The sequence below is a fragment of the Neolamprologus multifasciatus genome, chromosome 3 (assembly GCF_963576455.1).
Source record: "Neolamprologus multifasciatus chromosome 3, fNeoMul1.2, whole genome shotgun sequence".
Lineage (NCBI taxonomy): Eukaryota > Metazoa > Chordata > Actinopteri > Cichliformes > Cichlidae > Neolamprologus > Neolamprologus multifasciatus.
Window position 1 is genome coordinate 9,689,149 of NC_140441.1, and position 21,523 is coordinate 9,710,671.

A 21,523-nucleotide genomic window follows, 5' to 3' on the forward strand; every position below is an offset into this window, starting at 1 on the left:
CAGTCCCTAATATGAATCGGAGTTGTTTCTGAGAAAGTCTCCCAACCTGGCAACCATTGGAAATACCTCTGGGCCACGTTAAAGTCAGCCCCAAACCCATTTGGAGAATTCCAGAATTTGTAATTTGATTCCACAAGTAGGAAGCACCCCCCCTCCCCCATTGTTAAAGCATGAGCAAAGGAGTAAAGAAGTAAACTCAAGAAGGGACTTGTGGCTTTGCTAACATGGCGAGGGCAAACAGGGCGTGAGTGGGGATATAATACGTATCCAGGAGTGAACAATGGTTAAGAGAGGAGTTTAGCTTACTTTGCAGAAGGATTCTGTGACACTTAGAGAGGGTAGGTAAAGATCTGGGTATCATTGAGCTGAGTAGCGAAAATCCAGTGAGTATTGGTCCCCTCCAAATGGCGGGGGCAGCCGAGGAGTAGAACGTGGAACTCAGCAGAAATTTACCTGTCCCGTGACAGTCTGTGCCTCTATCCTTGACTTAGCCTTTTCCAGATCTCAGTCCAATCGAGTACCTGTGGGACTTGCTAAACAAACAACTTTAATATCTGTTTTAAGACAGCTTTTCTTATTACCATTGTAGTGGCAAATTTCTGTCCCAAGCTTTGAAAAAATAATTCTTCCACTTCTTAATGTGAGCTGTCCAGATTTATTTCTGACTCGTACATACAAACAAATGATGTCACAGTCAAAAAACCATTTGCTGCTACAGCGCACATTTCCATTGCCGTTCTAGCTCATTCTAACCTGCTACCACACATGCGCTGTGATGTTTTTTACCCGACACAAATTAAACTCGCAGCTTATATTCTCTAACAAGACATGATACAAAATCAAACATGTAACATAATAACTGAAACTATGTCAACAATATTTCTCTATAGATTGGCTCTAACAACCATAAACCAAAAACATCCTGGTTTGCAACAGTTTCAATAAACTTAACCTTCCTGTTTTAAAGTACTCTAATGCAGTTGGTGTCCACCTGGTGCACAAAAACTGCATTAACTACTGTCGGGTGAGAAGGGGGTGTTTTACTTTTATTTTAGCATCAGCATCAATATTATATCAGAATCATTTAACAAGCATTGCATTAAACATTGATTGAAGCTATTGATATTACATTAACATTTGTATTACAGTGATTGCTATAACCTGGTGTTAATCTTCTACTTACAGGTGTCAGAATAATCATATTATCTCTCATTGCAGGTGTAAACATGATCACCTTATACACATTTCAGTTTGTTGCTCATTATAGAGTTGTGCCCGAGTTAAAAAAGGTCAAAAACTTCAGTCGGCGTTATGACTGGCTGATCCATGGTGTGGGATGACTTTGGGCCCAGGAGGTTGCACGCGCTTACATAACACTGATATCATGTGATTCTTTGTGATTTTTTATCTAGTTATATCTTTTCATTAAGTTTTTAAGTAGTGGTAGTTAATTAAACCAACATTCATTTAATATTGCATGCCTGATTCAGTGTATTATACACAGGTCAACTTGATAATTTGCAAAAACCTTGCAGCTGTAATGTTGTGTCTCCATAAGGGACAGTTGGCTCTAAGGAGATGAGTGGGAGCCAGTGTCTGTCCTCGAGACGAAGAGAATGTTCCTTTGCTGTGTCTAAAGTTGTCAATATTGACTGTATTGTACCACCTGTACGCATGAGGGGGCGTTCTAATAACCTGATTTTCATAAAACAATGGTTGTGTGGTGTCTGAAGCGAGATTTGATGCTGTCTGCTGTATGGTGTCCATCTCCCACGCGTGTGTTCATTAAATCATCGTTTGACTTGACCCGGCCGGACCAGTGTGGTTATTTTTGGTTTTCCTCCTGTATCCATCCTCAATATTTGAATCCGTAACACTACAAAACTAATGAACTCAGCTTCCGGTAATAAACTGATAGCTGAACATTCTCCCTCAGGTTTTTCTGGTACAGAGCAGGATACATGGTTCCATCAATTACAGTAAGTCATCCAAGACCTAATGAGGCTAAGCAGGACCATGCCATATTGTGAAACGCTTTGTGAGTTTTACAGAAGATGTAACAGGATATAAAACTTTACTTGGTCAAACAAATCAAGTGACAAAGGTGTTGTAGCTAGTGAAACTCAACTTATTTCCAAAAAAATCTATATTTGATTTAACAATTCAGTTGGTATATCAATTGTTAAATTATCAATTTATTTTTCGCATAGGACCTGGTTAGCATTTTCCCTGTAGTAAATGGAACATTATTTAAAAAATAGCAGGTTGTATATACTTAGGTTGTCTTTCTCTAATATTACTATTACTTTTTGATTATCACAAAAGTCAACTGTATATAAAAAAGTCAGGGATAATCCACAAGTCCCAGAGTGAATTCTCAACCCCCTCTTGTCTTGGTTGTCAAGCCAAATGGTGACCTGTGCATATGCAATGTTTTAAACAGTTAAAGATGCACATCCATTGCTTCATGAGTCAGACACGCTTGTTGCATTTGGTGACAGGGGCCGACTAGGCATCTGTGGATTCTGGAGAATCACAGAACGGCCGGTACTCCAGGAAGGCCCATGAAGAAGTGGAGTGGGAGGAGACAGTGGAAAGAAACAATGCAAAACGTGGCTGCAAGTAAAAAAAGGAAACGAAAGGGCAGGGCTGAGAAGGAAAGAGAAAAAAAAATGCGGGCATAGATGCTGAAGCCTCTAAATGTCACAGACAAACCAACATATTTAGCAGCTCAGCCAGCAGCAGCACCTTGCAGCAGGTTCGCAGCAGTGAAGAAGTCAGGCAGACAGCTACACAGCAACATGCCCGCAGTTATGAGGGACAGAAAGATGAGCTGGTTCCACAAACAGATCCAGGGCAAGTAAGTATGGAGAGAGGAGAAACAGTTATTTGCTAGGGACGATGTTAGGAAGTGATGTTTAGGTTGAAATTTTTTTTTATGATTACAGTAGTTAAAACAGCTAGACTTCAACATTTTAGCTCTAACAGGCCATATGCAGTAGCTAATATTAAGAAATATGTTGTGCTTTTACGTAAAAAGGTTGATATTGTTACAGTTAATGCTTACAAACTTTGAAGATTTTAAATACAGAAGTTACATTTGTAATGGTTCATTTTTATTTAGATGTGGTATTATTTGTGCAGTAAGAGTAATTACTGCATAAATTGTTAAGCTTATCAAGTAATGAATTCATTTTAAGACAGCATGGAATAGATTATATAACAGCATGTTATATAATCTATTCCATGCTATCTTGGAAGAAAACCTTTTTTTTAATCCATTCCATCATTATTTGGGGGGGGTTGAGCTTAGACCGAGAGCAGGGAAAGACACACAGTGCTGCTCAACTTTACATTTTTTTTAAGCCCCCCAAGTCAGACAGTCACAGCCCATTTCTATGTGAGTGTTCAAGTTAATCTTGAAATAATATACTTTTAATACAACATCTAGTCAACATCAGCACTGTTGCTATAATTTTGCTGGTTTGATAGCATAAGCCACAATTAAAGTCTTGTAACACTCATGCCAAGCATTATTGTTGCCGAGTTTCCGCACGCCGATTACTTTGGGTGGGGCCCAGTCAAAGTCCAGGGCTGTTTTTTAGTCTCAGTCCGTTCCTGCTTGGTGGAAATGTCTTCTTCTCTACAATAGACCTCACATCAGGGTTTTACAATATCAGAATCTACAACACAGCATTCTCTTCCCCATTTGGCCTTCATGAGTTTAACAAGATGCCACAAGGCCTGTCAAATAGTACTGCCACTTTTACGTGACTACTGATGTCCATGTTTGATGTCCAAAACGGCGCACTAATCCCATACCTGCACACTACCTATAATCCTCAACCACCGTTTCTATGGAAATTAAGACAGTCAGCAGCTTTGTGCTACCCATTATTCCATTATTTATTCTAAAATAATAGCAAGTCATAATTATTATCATAAAACGAAAGTAAACAGGCCCAGTTTTTAATGATGTAATTACAAATTGCAATATATATATATTTGTATGTGTATATATATGTATGCATGTATGTATGTATGTATGTATATATATGTATATATATATATATATGTATGTATGCATGTATGTATGTATATATGTATGTATGTATATATATGTATATGTGTATATATATATATATATATATATATATATATATATATATATATATATATATATTTATATATTGTGGGATTGAACAAAAATATTTTATCAGTACAATATAATCTGCAGTATAATCATTGCCTTAACAATGTAACAGATAGCTTTAAGATGGCCTTAAAATGTTTATGCACACTGTTATCATATTAGCCTTTATTACAGGTGCAGTTATAACCACGTTAAACTGTTGAGTTAAATCAATAATCTTAAATGCTTTGGAATGCTTGTTATAATCTTAAATGTGTATGTGCTGATTCTGATAAAAGAAGGGCCTAACTCTGAGTACACTCTGTGCCAAAGTAGACAGGAAGTGCAGGCTTTTGCAGAGCGTGCTTGTGAAGTGAAAGTTACTTTGAGGAGTTGTCTGGATGCTATTTGAATAACCAGGTTATTCATTGTTATCTTTTATTCATTTATATCTTTTCATTAAGCTTTGAAGTAGGGGCATTCGTTTACAGCATTTGTTCAATATATTATATATACAGTGGGGCAAAAAAGTATTTAGTCAGCCACCGATTGTGCAAGTTCCCCCACTTAAAATGATGACAGAGGTCAGTAATTTGCACCAGAGGTACACTTCAACTGTGAGAGACAGAATGTGAAAAAAAATCCATGAATTCACATGGTAGGATTTGTAAAGAATTTATTCGTAAATCAGGGTGGAAAATAAGTATTTGGTCAATAACAAAAATACAACTCAATACTTTGTAACATAACCTTTGTTGGCAATAACAGAGGTCAAACGTTTACTATAGGTCTTTACCAGGTTTGCACACACAGTAGCTGGTATTTTGGCCCATTCCTCCATGCAGATCTTCTCAAGAGCAGTGATGTTTTGGGGCTGTCGCCGAGCAACACGGACTTTCAACTCCCGCCACAGATTTTCTATGGGGTTGAGGTCTGGAGACTGGCTAGGCCACTCCAGGACTTTCAAATGCTTCTTACGGAGCCACTCCTTTGTTGCCCGGGCGGTGTGTTTTGGATCATTGTCATGTTGGAAGACCCAGCCTCGTTTCATCTTCAAAGTTCTCACTGATGGAAGGAGGTTTTGGCTCAAAATCTCACGATACTTGGCCCCATTCATTCTGTCCTTAACACGGCTCAGTCGTCCTGTCCCCTTGGCAGAAAAACAGCCCCATAGCATGATGTTTCCACCCCCATGCTTCACAGTAGGTATGGTGTTCTTGGGATGCAACTCAGTATTCTTCTTCCTCCAAACACGACGAGTTGAGTTTATACCAAAAAGTTCTACTTTGGTTTCATCTGACCACATGACATTCTCCCAATCCTCTGCTGTATCATCCATGTGCTCTCTGGCAAACTTCAGACGGGCCTGGACATGCACTGGCTTCAGCAGCGGAACACGTCTGGCACTGCGGGATTTGATTCCCTGCCGTTGTAGTGTGTTACTGATGGTGACCTTTGTTACTTTGGTCCCAGCTCTCTGCAGGTCATTCACCAGGTCCCCCCGTGTGGTTCTGGGATCTTTGCTCACCGTTCTCATGATCATTTTGACCCCACGGGATGAGATCTTGCGTGGAGCCCCAGATCGAGGGAGATTATCAGTGGTCTTGTATGTCTTCCATTTTCTGATGATTGCTCCCACAGTTGATTTTTTCACACCAAGCTGCTTGCCTATTGTAGATTCACTACAATTCTTTTCCTGGTGTCCTTCTAAAGCTCTTTGGTCTTGGCCATGACGGAGTTTGGAGTCTGACTGGTTGAGGCTGTGGACAGGTGTCTTTTATACAGATGATGAGGTCAAACAGGTGCCATTCATACAGGTAACGAGTGGGGGACAGAAAAGCTTCTTACAGAAGACGTTACAGGTCTGTGAGAGCCAGGGATTTTCCTTGTTTGAGGTGACCAAATACTTATTTTCCACCCTGATTTACGAATAAATTCTTTACAAATCCTACCATGTGAATTCATGGATTTTTTTTTCACATTCTGTCTCTCACAGTTGAAGTGTACCTCTGGTGCAAATTACTGACCTCTGTCATCATTTTAAGTGGGGGAACTTGCACAATCGGTGGCTGACTAAATACTTTTTTGCCCCACTGTATAGTTTTACTAAACTGCTAACAACTGCTAATACATTTGAGGGTTGCCTCTGTTTGACTGTGAGCGTTAGTGGGTGAGGTGAGAGGTGACACAGAGTGCCAAGTAAGGTCAGGACACCCACACACACACATATACACACCCACACCTGCATACACGGTAGGTAGGTTATGTTTAGGTGAGAGTTCAGATATTTGCTTGTCATTGCATTTTTGTGCGTGCAGAATTGTTAAGTTTGTTGCAGAGCATGGCCTGAGGTTTTGGAGAACCGAGGGTCAGAGGGTTGACAGGAAGCACCTGCCGTGGAGATGGAGACAATGTTCTTTTTAAACTGTGTTAAAAGTCATTGTGGTTTTGAGACCTATCTATGAACTGTATCTGTTTGACGTTGAAGGGGCGTCATTAAATTTAAGCCCTGATGGTATAAAACATCTGCTTATGCTTTGTTAGTCGGAGATCAGTGCGGTCTGCATACGGCAGTGATCTCCCCACGCGTGTATTTCATTAAAGTCAATTGTTTGACCAAGCTCTTCCAGACCAGGGTTGTTTTTACTCTCCTCCTCAATATTGAACCCTTAACATTTCGGGGCTCGTCCGGTGGTTGAGGAGGGAGAGTGAGTTTGGTCCGAGGTGGTTGGACGGGCAGGCATTGGTCAGTGGTCGAAAGTGAGTGACAAGCCGGCACATCCAGAGGTAAGGCACTACCTGTTGAATTATTTCCAAAGTGTGCCAAATTGGACATTACAAATTAAAGTCTACTCACTGAAATTACTGATAGATGTCTGCTTTGATTTTGGTGAAAATCTCATGACAGTACTGAGGATTTAAAGCAGTTGGACTGCTAACAGGATTTAAAGCAGTTGGACTGCTAAAAAGGATTTAATGCGGTTGGACCGTTAAAGAGGATTTAATGCAGTTGGACCGCTAATGAGGATTTAAAGCAGTTGGACTGCTGAGTGAATTTAGTACATTAGGGAATTTGGTCATTTTTGGGTTAGAGTCCCTATTGGTTATAAGGTTGGACCTGCTTCAGTCTTACACTTTTTTGGGGTGTTTTAGTGTTGTTCGAAAGTATTATAAATTATTCGAGAACGGCGGTTGGACCGCTAGGAAGTGCAGTGCTCAGAGGTAACGCTTGCCAAGGCCGGGGACGCCTAGGCCTTGTCCTCTTTGAGGGATAGTCAGCTGGTCACTGTGGAGCTTGGGGCACTCCAGAATAACTAGTGATTGGACCACTTTACCGTTTGGAACGGTATCTGCGCTTTTTTGGGCAGCAAAGGTTGGACCTTGGGTGTTGGACACTTTTAAATTGAGTTAGGGATTTTAGAGATGAGGCCAGAAACTGTTGGACAGATACTGGTTAATTGATCACAAAAAAGCTGTAGTGTAGAGTTTTGATATATATATATATTGAGTGCATAGTATAGACTTAAGACTAACATATTACTTTCAGTAGTAACCTCTCTCCAGCAATAAATACTGCTGTGTTTTATTTTTTAATTTCTTGTGTGTGCTGTGAGAATTAATAGAGGTTTCAATTGTTTTTCTTTGACTTGCTCTTTCTGATTATGAAAAGCATGTCTAAAATACTCTTAGGAAAGCGTATTGTGAGTTATATTCCTCAACTTCTGTCACAGTTTAAGTGTGTGAATGCTGTGAGAAGCAGGTTTTGAGTGATTGGGTGTGATTTGTACAAAAATAATAAGTAAGAAAAACACTACGAAAGTGGATAGTAGAGTGAGTGAAAAAGTGGAAGTTTGAGAGAAAAGGCGGTGTGTGTGAGACAATTTCTGATGTCTGAAAGAGCTCTGTTGAGCACGCTGAAGACTATGATGTGAATGCTGACAAATGCAAAGAATTTAGTATATTTAAAAAAGTGTGTGCGTCAAATAAGGCTGCATTGTTTTTGGATCAAGACTTAGTAGAACTAAAGAGTTTGATTAGGCTGTAAAATAGGAAAGAGAAACAGAAAATATGGCTCTGAGCAGCTGCATGGGTGACAGGAAATGGTGTGTGTGACAGGAACTTTACATGCCCATAAAAGGAGACTCACTGTGACAAGTGAGCACCCAGAGAGAGAAAACAGACGAGTTAAGCTCTAGGCATATGAAGCAAATGGAGGTTTTAAGAACAGAAATGAAAAGGATATTAATTGTATGCTTTAGTGTGTCAATACAGGTGGACTTCTCTCAACCTGGAACCTTGAGTACAGCGGCAAAAGGATAGATTAACAGAATTGGGAAAAACAGGCCAGGTTTTGGCTAAAATTTTACAGCTTGACCTCTCACTTTGTCCCCATCCTGAGAAGAAGCTCAAAGGACAGTTAATCTCCTGATGAAGACCGACAGAACATTGTGGACTTGAAGAATTAACAGCAGGCAAAAGACAGTGCAACTGAAACCACACTGATGACTCCAGCATTAGCATGTAAGAAAAGCACGTGATGCAACATGTACTGTGAATTACAGGCTGGGCAGTTGAACAGTGGGATAAAGAACTGTGGGAAAGCACTGGACACTGATTTTCAGATTTGCCATGCTTGGAGTAATCTTGAAAGAGATGACTGAAAAGATCAACGGAGAAGAAACAGAGAAGAAGAAAACAGTTGAATTGGGACTATAGTGGCTGGAGATTTAAGGCCACAAAGGACACTGTGAAGAGAAGGACAGAGACCGGTGAGAGGTGAAGCCCAGACGAGTTCGACTGCGAGAATACAGGGTATAATTGGGTTGAAATTGAAGCTTGAACTCATGATGGTTTAAAGATGTCCACCAGATCACAACAAAGAGGTGAACAGAACATAGAAAACACACATACACAAAATTGTTACATGTGAAATTATTTTTGGAGAGAATCAGAAGTGAGATAGTTTGAATGCAGAAATCAGTGAAAAGATGCATGAATTAAACCTGATTATAACATACATATGCAATGAAGAAGCAGCTTACACTTCATTAACATGATCATATAACATGAAAGGCAATGAAGAAACAGCTTACACTCACTGAACATTAACACAACTCACAACTCTGTATGTATGCATATATATATATGTATGTATGTATGTATGTATGTATGTATATATATATATATATATATATATATATATATATATATTAGGGGTGCAACAATACTTGTATCGATATTAAACCATTCGATACAGTGCTTTCGGTTCGGTACGCATATGTATAGAACAATACAAAATTTTTAATTTATTTTATCAACTTTCCTTCTGACGATGCTGTCTGTATTGAGCGCTCAGTGGATCTGCGTTCGACAGTGCAGACTAGGTGGAGTAGTCGAACTCAGATTCACTGAGCGCAGGGCAAGGTAGCGAGACAGACGTTAAGCTCTCATTGCAACATAGCAAATTGAACCTCCCCCACTCTAATTCAGATCTGGCGTTTGGAACTATTTTGGTTTTCATGTATGACCCTGAAGGTAAGCGTGTCATGGACAAAAGTAAAACAGTATGTCAGATGTGCCACGCAATGCCCAATTACATTGGTGGGAACTAGTGCGTTAGCGCAGTTTGCTCGTTAACGTGTTGGCCGTCCAGCTCCATGCACGGGGCGATCCGCGGTAACTCGTTAACGGAGATTTGCCATGTTGTGGCGTTAACGTCATTTCAACGAGATTAACGCTGACAGCACTAGTGGGAACACAACAAATATGACTGCACATTTACTCCGACATCATTCTAGTGCAAAGACAAGTGGAAGCAGACAAAAACAACAAGCACGCATGCTACAAACGTTACCCGTGCCATTTAGACAGCGTTAGCACGTGATTCTCCTTATGGGGACCTGATATGTTTAATATGCTGCTGAGAATATAGCCCAGAAGAAGCGTATAGTATAGCTTTTATTTTAGAAAGAGCCATTTCTCTGTAATAAACTCTTTTTTCCAAAGATGAGTGATTTTTCGATCAGGTAGATTTATTTTTTATTACTTTGTTGTTTCAGCAACATTAAATTTAAAAACTGTACTTTTGAGTTAAAATATATGTTTATAATTTTAATAAATGACGAATTAAAAAGGCATGAACATTTTGTTTTGTATCGAAAAAATATCAAACCGTGACACCAAAGTATCGAACCGAACCGAACCGTGAATTTTGTGTATCGTTGCACCCCTAATATATATATGTAGGTATATATATATATTAGGGGTGTAACGATACTCGTATCAATATTGAACCGTTTGATACAGTGCTTTCGGTTCGGTACGCATATGTATCAAACAATACAAAATTTTTAATTTATTTGATCAACTTTTCTTCTGACGATGCTGTCTTTGTTGAGAGCTCAGTGGATCTGCGTTCGACTACTCCGCCTAGGCTGCACTGTCGAGCACAGATCCACTGAGCGCAGCACAAGCTAGCAAGACAGAAGCTAAGCTCGTTGCAACATGGCGAATTGAACCTACCCCACTGTCAAGAGATGTATTCTAAAACACTTCTTCAGCTGAGAATCATAGAGGAGAAACACACAGTTTTACTTGTTGCTAGCAAGGGCAGCCACCAGAGCGCTCGCACGAGAGTGAGGGCTCAGGGACTCACAGCTCTGAGACTGCCCTGGTCTTTATTTTATACATCAGGTGGTGTTTGTTCCTTACATTGGAATGTGGATGTGTATACATTGGAATGTGGATGTTTATATGTATGTGTGTGTGTGTGTGTGTGGGTGTAGGTGTAGGTGTGGAGTCAGAGTGTGACCCCATAACCAATTTCCCTAAACCTGCTGGTCTGGAAGTCCAACAGTTCATCTAAGCACTTAGACTAAAACTTGACATACCTACGTTTATCCTACCATAAAACAATAAGACAAGGTACGACCTTTCCCATGCTCCCAGGATGTGGGTGTGAATGCCAGAGCACTCTGGAATGCACACAAAGCCTTTGCAGACTATTAAGGATCGCACATCCTATCACTACCATATGCAAACGTATATTATTAAAAGATTATACTGACTACTAAGTACAATTTTCTATTGACATTCCCTCCTGTTGTCACGTATAACTTTTAGTGAGATATCAGTATGTAACATCTTGTTGTACATTTTCTGTCACATCGTCATTAATCACACAAAATCTTCATGTTCCAACAGGTCGGAGTCATCATCATCATCATTTGTCACGGCTATATATGCAGCAACAGTGGAAAATATTATGCGGTTAATCATGAGTTTTAGACATGGCAGGATACATGTTACAAAGACACAAAATTAAAGTAAAAATATCCCAACTCCAGTGAGTAGTCTTTTTAGCACCTGTAGCCAGGAGCCAGTGTAAAGCCAAGAAAACTAGTGACTTGTATCACTTACATAGTCCTGATTCTGGGCCTGCTGAATCTTTCTCAAGGCATTCAGGGCGTCAGTCATGTTTGATGAGTGTACATTGTCTGGTATGTAAGTACAGCAGGTGTTGTTGAAGAGGTCACAAAGTCCCCCTTTCTCTGCTAGTATCATGTCCAGAGCTACTTGATGTTGCATCACTGCAATCCGTAATGCATCGATTTCCTGTTTCTGCTGTTTGTTGATCTTACACAAAGCGTTCAAGAAGAGTCCAAAACGGTAGTTCAGAGTTTCAATCCTCAGCATGTTTCTTCCAGTTCCCACCCAGGGGAACAATGAATGGAGTACTTTTTGTCCGCTAGTCCATAATTTGAATTCCTTGGGTACGTTGCTTCCCCATATCGGGTCATGTGGTTGAAGTTTAGGGAACGTTGATCTTCTTTTCCAGCGTGCTGTAGAAGTAGTGTTTACTGCGGTCATGTCTCTTAGGTGGGAGTTGTCGTGTGTCCATCTTTTCTGTCTGCCTCATGGTTCAACGGTTTCCAGCATCAGCTGGGGTCCTGTAAGGGTGAGCGTCGTAGTCAAGGTAACCAGGAGGGTCCACCTTCCCATGGCTACGTACAGGTCCGTCACACCCTACTACTTGGTTACTCTAGAGTTGGCCAATGGCTGGAGGTTGAAGTGCAAGCAATGCTCAATCAGCACTTCCCCCTCACCACTGAAGCAACCAAGTCAGGGTGAAACTTTCCCTTACTAGTTGACTTCTGTGGAGGAAGTGGAATCCTCTGGGACCCTAACCTTTTTGCAGTGGCTCTGATGTATCCAGGAGGGTCTCTCCGCTATTTTGCAGGCAGTTGGAGTGGTCAGAAGCACTTGGTATGGACCCTTCCACCGTGGCGAGCTCCAATTTTTCCTTTGGAGTACTCGGACAAGGATCCATTCACCTGGCTTCAACCTGCAAGAAATAGGTGAAAAAGAGTCTTGCGGCAGTTTATTGTTCAAAACAACTTCACTGTTTATCAACAATCAAGTCATCCAATCTGCCAGAGTGGTTTCACGGATTGATTTATTTAGTGGCTCACTAGTAACTGGTAGTGGAAAAGGTCGCCCATGTATAATTTCAAATGGGGACAGTTTGTTACTTCCTTGTGTTATTCTCATCCACATTTTGACTAGGCCTACACATTCTGCCCATGGTCTTTCTTCCATCGTTTTCCTGAGCCTTTGCTTTATAGTGCCATTTGTTCTCTCCACTAATCCTGCACTCTGTGGATGGTAGGCACAATGGTGTTTCAAACTGAAACCTAGTGCTTCAGATACTTTGCTGATCACATCATTTACAAAATGGGTTCCATTATCTGATCTTATCAGAGTAGGAATACCATATGTTGGAATGAAATGGTTCCATAGACACTTTGTAACTGAGATTGCATCTGCTTTTTTCACTGGGTAGATTTCTGGCCATTTTGAGAAAACATCTATAATTACTAGAGCGTATTTTGAGCCCTGACACTCATTCAATTCAATGAAGTCCATATGAATTGTATGAAATGGGTGAGGTGGTGTAGGAAAATGTCCTCTTTTTGGTCTTAAGTTACCTTGGGTATTATGTTTTTGGCAGATCATGCATGTTCTCACATATTCTTTTGCTGAAGTTTCAAAATTTATAGTGTAGAATTGTTGTTTTATTATAAAGATCATCCCTCCTGATGAGACATGGCCTAAAACAATGGCTCACTACAGCGGCTGTTTGTGTAATGATTTGGGAAGAATGGATTTTCCTGCCATTTTCATTATGTCTAGTACTGCTCCATGTTTTAGCCATTGCTTTTGTTCTTTTGATGGTGCTGCTTTTTGCAGCTTTATTAGCAAAATTGTTTCCCTTTGTAATTTCAGAGTGTACAGAATGGTGTACGTCAGTTTAATGCTGGGTGGTGGTCCAATGGTAACTATCCTCGGTCAGAAGGAGAGGCTGACATCCAGGGATTAGATTACCACAGGTGGAGTTTATTGGCAGTCAGATAGATGGTACAGGGAAGTATGGCATACAGTAGGAGGATGTGGAGGGGTGATATGGTGTGGTTTCTATGATTAAGCACAGAGTATGCATCACAACATGAATACAGATTAAAGATTAAGAAAACTGGCAACAAATTCCTCCACTACCAATCAGTCTGATACCACTTCTTACAGGGTTCACGTTTACTAAGGCACTACCCAAAAGGCGCCACAAGAGGGCACTCCAACACAAGAGATGAACTATTTACACTGATGCACTTTGTAAACAGTCAGCCCCCTACTTAGCCACTACGTAATACAATGATATTATAGTATACAAATTCACATAAATTGGCAGAGGGAACAAACAAAGCTGTAACAAGCCCAAAACAATCAAATAACTGGGCTGCCATAGCCATCGCTAACTAGCACATATGCTAAAGGTAACTAAAACCAGTACACACAAGTAGCAGTGTAACCATCTTAAGCATGGAACATTAACTCATGTTTATGTGGCGCACACCATCCCCAACAAATACAGGATGGGCTACTTGCTTCCCTTCCCAGCAGCTCTCTCCTCAATCGTTAACCCAGGAATGAAGGAAGACCATCTAGCTCAGAAGAATCCCCTCACTGCCCAGAGGCTGCTGGGTAATGTAGTTCACACTAACACAGGCTTTTCTACAGCTGCCCCTGTATTTGTGCAACAGATACACATCATTGCAAAAAGTCTGTGTTGTACTATGCGGAGGTCTCTTCTTCTGGCATCCGAGGCAGAGTGACCAGCTTAACAACTGGTCGTATGTAAGTATGATCCTTTACTTGCACCTCCGCCGATCGCACTATACCATCTGCTCCGGGAAACACCTTTGAAATCTTCCCAACTGACCACATGGCCCTGGGCAGTTGCGAGTCCACGATCATGATGACCTGACCTACAGCGAGGTTGGGTGTCAGATCACGCCATTTCTGTCTGAGCTGAAGACCTGGGAGGTACCTCCGAATGAACTGGCTCCAGAAGTGGTCAGCAATTACCTGGCTTTGTTTCCATCTTCGACTGGTAATAAAATGACCTGGTCCGTAAACCACCTGCGGCGGTGAAGCGTCCCGCTACCCCATGAGCAGGAGATTTGGGGTAATGGGGTCAGAATCAGCAATATCCAAGGATGCGTAACCAAGAGGTTTCGAATTAAGGATCCCTTCTACTTCAAGAAGAGCCGTGCGGAGGACTTCTTCCGTCACAATCTAATCCTTCAGGATGACCTGGAGTGCCCCCTTAACTAACCTTATCTCCCTTTCCCAGGTCCCCCCAAAATGGGGGGCATGCGGTGGATTAAATGAAAGGTTATCCTCTGCTTTGCCAGCTGTGCCTGAAGAATGGGTGTCATCATAGGGAAAGCTTCCTGTAACTCTCGAGCACCCCCTCGGAAATTAGTGCCCTGATCTGACCATATCTCGAATGGGGTACCCCAACGAGAGACGAATCTTCGCACGGCCATGAGGAAAGCATCTGAGTCCAGGCTTGGCAGCAAATCCAGGTGTACACATCGGGTGGTTAGGCACTTAAAGATTATGCCCCAACGCTTCTCATGCCTCCGGCCTATCTTGATGGTGTAGGGACCAAAGCAATCAACTCCCGTTGACCAGAAAGCAGGTTTGTGAATCTGGAGTCTCGCTGCCGGCAAATCTGCCATTTTGGTGGGAGCAGGCCTCCCCCGCCATTTCTGGCACTCTGCACATTGTCTTTGATATCTCTGGATTACTTGTCGCCCTCTAATGATCCAATAAGTGCGCCGTATCTCTGCAAAGACGCGCTCTGGACCAGGGTGCAACAGAATCGTGTCGAAGTGTTGGACAAGGAGCTTAATTACCGGGTGTTCGGGAGGTAGCACAATAGGGTGTATGGTGTCTGAGTCCAGACCTTCGGCATGTCTCAGGCGTCCCCCAACCCTAATCAGGCCAGTAACTGTATTGTACTCAGTGCAGAGCAAACAAAGTCGACTTTTTAGGGCCAGAGGTCGTCCCTTCATCAGAGCCATCACCTCCTCCGGAAAACTGTCATACTGAGCTGACTTCAAAATGGCTATCTCTGCTTCTACATGATCAGAGGCGGTCATTGGAGGAGAATCCGCCCCGTGATGCACATGGAAAGTAGCTTTCACAAGCTCCTCCCAAGATGTGAAGTTGCCAGGGTCTGGAGTAGGAGTCTGTGCCACTGTGACAAGCCCACATAGCATCCCCTTGCGCAGCTCATCTGTAGTCTCAGCCGTACCAGTAGGTTGGGAGGGCCAGTATGCCGAACTTTGTTGCAAGAACTTGGGGCCCTGAGCCCAACGGCTGGCTGGCGAAAGACTACAGAGTTCCTTCCCCCTGGTGATGTCATCAGCCGGGTTTTCTGCTGACGTGACATACCTCCACTGATGAGAAATTGTGAGCTCCTGGATTTCAGCAATTTGAGTCCCGACAAAGACCTTGTACCGGCAGGAATCTGACTGCAACCAACTCAGCACAGTAGTAGAGTCAGTCCACAAGATGGTATTCTGCAGTGGTACGGTAAGCTCAGTTTGGAGAGTCTTGGCAAGCTGCGCTCCAGTGGGAGCAGCACTGAGCTCGAGACGAGGCATGGACAATCTCTTCCGAGGAGCGACTTGGGATCTGGCCAACAGGAATGAAGTGCTGACATGTCCGTGGCAATCTGTGGTCCTCAGATAAGCTACAGATCCATACGCTTTCTCGGAGGCATCATAGAACACGTGCAGCTCAAAAGTGCAACTCGGAGAGTCTGTAACAGGTGGCACATAACACCTCGGTATGGTAATTTTCTGCAGGTATAGTAGCTCCTTTTCCCATTCTGCCCAGGTGCCACGAAGGACACCGGTTCATCCCAGCCCATCTCCTTTTGCCACATCGATTGTACAAGAATCTTCCCTCTAGTGGTATAGGGAATGATAAACCCTAGAGGGTCATACTGGCTGGCAAGCACCTTGTACATATTGCGAAGAGTTGGTGTTGTTTAGGAGACTGGGCGATGCTTGTACCCCAAGGTATCAGTGGGGCAATGCCAACATAACCCAAGCATCGACTCTTGTGGATCAGCTTAGTTAAAGGTCAGCCAGAGCTCACAGCTGTCAGAACGGGCAGCAGTAGGCAGGTGGGACACCACCTCTGGTACATTACTAGCCCACTGCCGTATCTCAAATCCTCCCCTGGCCAGTAGCTGTCTCATTTTGTCCAGTAGCTGTTTAGCGTGGCAGGGAGTCGTAAGAGACTGGAGACAATTGTCCACATAAAAGGCTGTGTGGACAGACTCATACACATCTTCATTCCCTTCACGGTGGTCTCACACGTGCCGCTGTAAAGTGTAAGTGGCACAGCAGGGGCTGCAGGTCGTACCAAATGGTAACACTTGTCATTCATACACATCAGGTGGGCGATCCTGCTGTCCATCCCTCCAAAGAAAGCGAAGCAGAGGCTGATCTTCCGGAAGCAGGCGTACCTGATGAAACATGACCTTTATGTCACCGCTTATAGCCACAGCATGCTGACGGAATCGGATTAACACTCCCTCTACCTGTACTCAGACTGTCCTTGATTCAAGGATGTCGATTGCCTGCTGGTCGTCCTTTGACCTGGTGACCTCCTTTTCATTCCTAAACGGGAGGACGTCCAGCTGCCATAGCCTCTCTATATATTATATATATTATACAAAGCATAATATATAAAATAACATTTACCTGAGTTTTTTCTTTGAATGAACCCTCTAATGTCCATTCTTATATTTCAGTACATAACTGAAACCGATTTAGTCGGGGAGGGTAAGAACTGAAAATATGAAATAGACACACGTAAGCTAAGACTCTCTAAAAAAATAGCATTTGTTTGGCTTTTCATTTCGCCATTTGTTGATTCACTTGAAAAACAAGTAACGTAATATGGGTCAAGTGATCAGTTTGACATCAATCTTTCGTGATACACCGTCATATTTACATTATTTGTACGGTACGAATGATTTGCTTTGGTACCTGGTCAAACTTAAGCTCTCCTCTGTCTGCCTGGCTGCGTTTCTCCAACAGCGCACTCACAGGCAGCAGCTCCCCCCACCCCTTCACTCAGTCGCTAAGTGCCTGAGCTCGGATCGTACCAATATTAGGGGGGATTTACGCACAGTCGTAAATTCCCACAGTGTGCACTATGTGCTTCGAATATTTTGTGTAGATTTTGTTTTATACAGTTGTCAGCCAGGCATCTAAATATGAAAAAATTACACTCCAAAAGTCCCTGGGCTTCTGACAAAACAACCTTAACCTTAAGCCCAGTAAGTCCAGCAGAGCCACGGAGATGTTACAGCAAACATGTTTCATGAAGCACACTTAAAGTTCACAAACGGAAGTTATGTTGGGTGACGGAAGGAGTCGTGTTTTTGGTTGCTGTTTTTCTTTCCCAACACCCATGCTTGTTATTGGATAAAGTGCTGTCGACGGTTCGATGGCTGTCTCCCTGGTCACACTCCCTCTCATCGCTGACAGATTCTCTTACACACAAGTAAGGTGGCTGATTAGGAGCAAAGTGCCCAAACGATGTTTTTGAGCTTGGAGAAGAAATTGCTCTTTACACGCAGAGCAAAGGAAAACCGTTACCAGATCTAAACTGGCTGTGTGACTGTGGGACAGGGATAGGGCTGTGATCGGGATGTTCCTGGTACCAAGGACATTACACCACGTTACTCAGCCAATCAACTAATCGATTAGTACAATCATGATCACATTTTAAATGTCACATAGCGGCATTGCGCATAAGCATGTCACATTATACTTTAAACACGTTATACAAAATTACAAAGAGAATGGAGAAAAATACATTTTTAATAAATTAAACATCTTTGTGCATTATTAAAAAAACATTACTGAAAAAGATGTTCATCTAATATTAAAATATCTAATATGATCTGATAAATTTGCCAAATTAACATCTGAAAAAGAAATATCATCAACTGTAGCATGTGGCATTATGAATGATGCACATTCTCCCAAAATTCATGACAACCATCTCTATAAGATGTAAAATCTAAAATAATAATAATAAAAAAATAATCAGCTAACAATGCTTTGGCTACAGCCTGATCTAGTGGCAGATGGCTGAAGACACAGTGGGAACAATAATGCATTTGCCATAAGTTTAATTTTTAAAATAGCTTTTATAGCTTCTTCTTTTTTTTTTACTTTACACATAACCCATCCATAAATCATCTTGACTACATGTTATTTAAATACATTTACTAATATAAGCAAAGCTATTAGACACATAAAAAACCTCCATCAGGTAAAGTGTTGATCCTCCAGGTGAGTAGAGTTGAGTGTGTGTGTGATCAGAGGTGAAGCTGCTTCCTGGTTGTTGATGTTTGTTTCTAAAGATGTTGTTGATGAGACTTTGTAGAAAGCAGCTGGTCTGAGTGATGTGATCAGAGTGCAGTAGATAATGTCTGACAGCAGTTTGAAGAGCAAATGGATTCTGTTCTGTTCTTCACTCATCACCTACCTGACAGCTGACACCTCACACCTGTTTCTCACCTGCAGGTCAGACAGGAGGAGTCACAGGGGATGGAGGGAAGGAGGATGGAGGGAAGGAGGATGGAGTCAGTAGAGGACGTTATGGGCTGATAGCTTCTGGTTTGTTACTTCTTGTGTTCGTCTTTTTTCTTGTGATTGCTACAAAACTCCCAAAGAAGAATTTATCTTCTATCTTCTGAGGCATCTTTGCTGAATAATTGAATAATTCAGTTTAAAATCCATCTTTATCCTGGCTCTTGGTCCATCCCCTCAGCTGACCATCATAATTAAACCGCTGTTAATTAAACAGTAATGAATATTTATTTTGATGTTGAGAGTTAAATTATTAATCCAGATGTTTTGATGTCACATTTAAGATGTTTTGTCATTAAAGTCTTTCGAAACGAAAAAAAAAAGTTTTGTCCCATTTAGCATCTGCATAACTGGCTTCACTGCATTTTAATGAGTCACGAAGCGGCTTTTTGCACAGAACGAATCAGAGGTCACACAGCTCCGAAAGTCAAATGATATTGTTAAAATAGTTCATTTTTGTTCCTGAAATTAAGAGCATTTCTTTAACTCATAACTTAAAACATAAAGGGTTAAGATAACACAAATTTATCGTGTTACAGGGTTAGTGTTGGTCTCACGTCTCTCAGCCTCAAACCATCCAGACAATTGAGTTACTTTGTATCAAAGCCAATATGATGCTAAACGAAAGAAACATTTGTACCATGTTAGATGAGGGCACTTTGCTTATTTCTTGCAGGAAGTTTCCTCTGTACCCTCTGGTAGTAACTGAAGACCTGACACATGTGAGAGTGACTCATTGTCTGTTAGCTGACAACGAATAGCTGGCAGCTAAAATCAAAAGAAACACTTTAACCCTGAAAAGACTTTCCTTTTCGGCCTAAAAATAAAATGACGTAACAAACAGCCTGTGTGGATAAACCCACACTGAAAGTTTTCACAGACATTTTTTATTATTATCAGTAAAAACTGACTGACAGCCACATGGGCTCAGCAGTACTTCAGACATTCGATTCAACGTTTCAAAGAAGAAAAAGCTCCACGCTGTTATCAGAGAAAGGTGCAAAGACCAGCCTCTGTGATGGTGTGGAGGATTTGCACATATGCGAAGACACCATCAGTTGAGGCTTCCATCGCCCTCGTGAAAAGAATCAGGAAGAATTTCCACTTGTACAATTGTAAAAATGAGTTTCTTTTGAAAAAGATGGCGCCGGTGAGGTCGGCTGCTCCGACCACCTTTTCTTTGTTTTTGCTTTTTAAGTTAGTTTTCAGCGTTTCTAAATCGGCAAAATCATCACCATTGGGTACATTAGGTATGACAGTGACACTCTTGTTTCTATTGGTATACAATGTACTCACAATTCGAAGTTTTTAACTCCGGATCCGAGCTGGCCGAGTGAGATCTTGAGGGGGAACAAAGGACGCGACGCGAAGCGGTGGCCTCGAGGGAAACGAGCCGGCGTCAGGAACAGGCTGAGTGCTCGTGCACACCGCACACCTCTGCCTAGCATCCTGCTCGCCAACGTCCAGTCACTGGAGAACAAGCTTGATGACCTCAGGGCCAGGATAAAGTTCCAGAGAGACATTCGGGACTGCAATCTCCTCTGCTTCACCGAGACATAGTTGAACCCAGCGGTGCCGGACCACGCCATCCAGCCGGCCGAGTTCTTCTCGGTTCACTGCATGGACAGGACACGGGACTCGGGGAAGTCAAGGGGAGGCGGCGTGTGTTTAATGGTGAACAACAATTGGTGCAACAGTGCGAACGTTGTTCCTCTCACACGCTCCTGCACACCAAATCTGGAACTACTGTCCATCATGTGTCGTCCTTTTTATCTACCTCGAGATTTTACATCGGTCATTATATGTGCCGTTTATATTCCACCACAAGCGGACATGGTCACCGCCTTATGCGAGCTGCATGAGGCACTCACACAGCACCAGACACAACACCGGGACGCTTATTGTAGCGGGGGACTTTAATAGTGCCAACCTCAAACGCGCAGCGCCGAACTTTTATCAACATATCACCTGCCCCACCAGAGGTGAAAGGACACTGGACCACTGCTACACTACGGTCAAGGATGGCTACAAGGCACAATCCCGCCCTCCGTTTGGCAAATCCGATCACGCCGCCATCTTCCTCATGCCAAAATACAAACAAAGGCTTAAACAAGAAGTTCCGGTTCAGAGGAAGGTCGCGCGCTGGACGGATCAATCGGTGGCCGCGTTACAGGACGCACTCGACGACGCAGACTGGGACATGTTCAGAAACAGCTCCGACGATGATGTCAACGTGTTTACGGAAGCGGTTGTGGGATTCATCGGGAAACTAGCGGATGATACCGTGGAGACAAAGACTATCACAACGTTTCCCAACCAGAAGCCGTGGGTGGATAAAACCATCCGCGACACTCTGAGATCCCGC

The 21,523-nt window shown here is 42.3% G+C and overlaps 2 protein-coding genes across 5 annotated transcripts in view; one reads left to right on the forward strand and one right to left on the reverse strand.

The window, feature by feature from the left end:
- Window positions 1–20,276, forward strand: part of LOC146521490 (ICOS ligand-like) — a 230,323-nt gene extending 210,047 nt beyond the window's left edge. The window contains exon 3 of the mRNA XM_085155245.1: window positions 19,093–20,276. Coding sequence (XP_085011371.1) covers window positions 19,093–19,265 — 173 coding nt within the window. The 3' untranslated portion in view covers window positions 19,266–20,276. The remainder of the gene's footprint in view (window positions 1–19,092) is intronic.
- Window positions 1–21,523, reverse strand: part of LOC146521491 (hepatitis A virus cellular receptor 2-like) — a 248,697-nt gene that overhangs the window by 192,872 nt on the left and 34,302 nt on the right. The window lies entirely within an intron of this gene.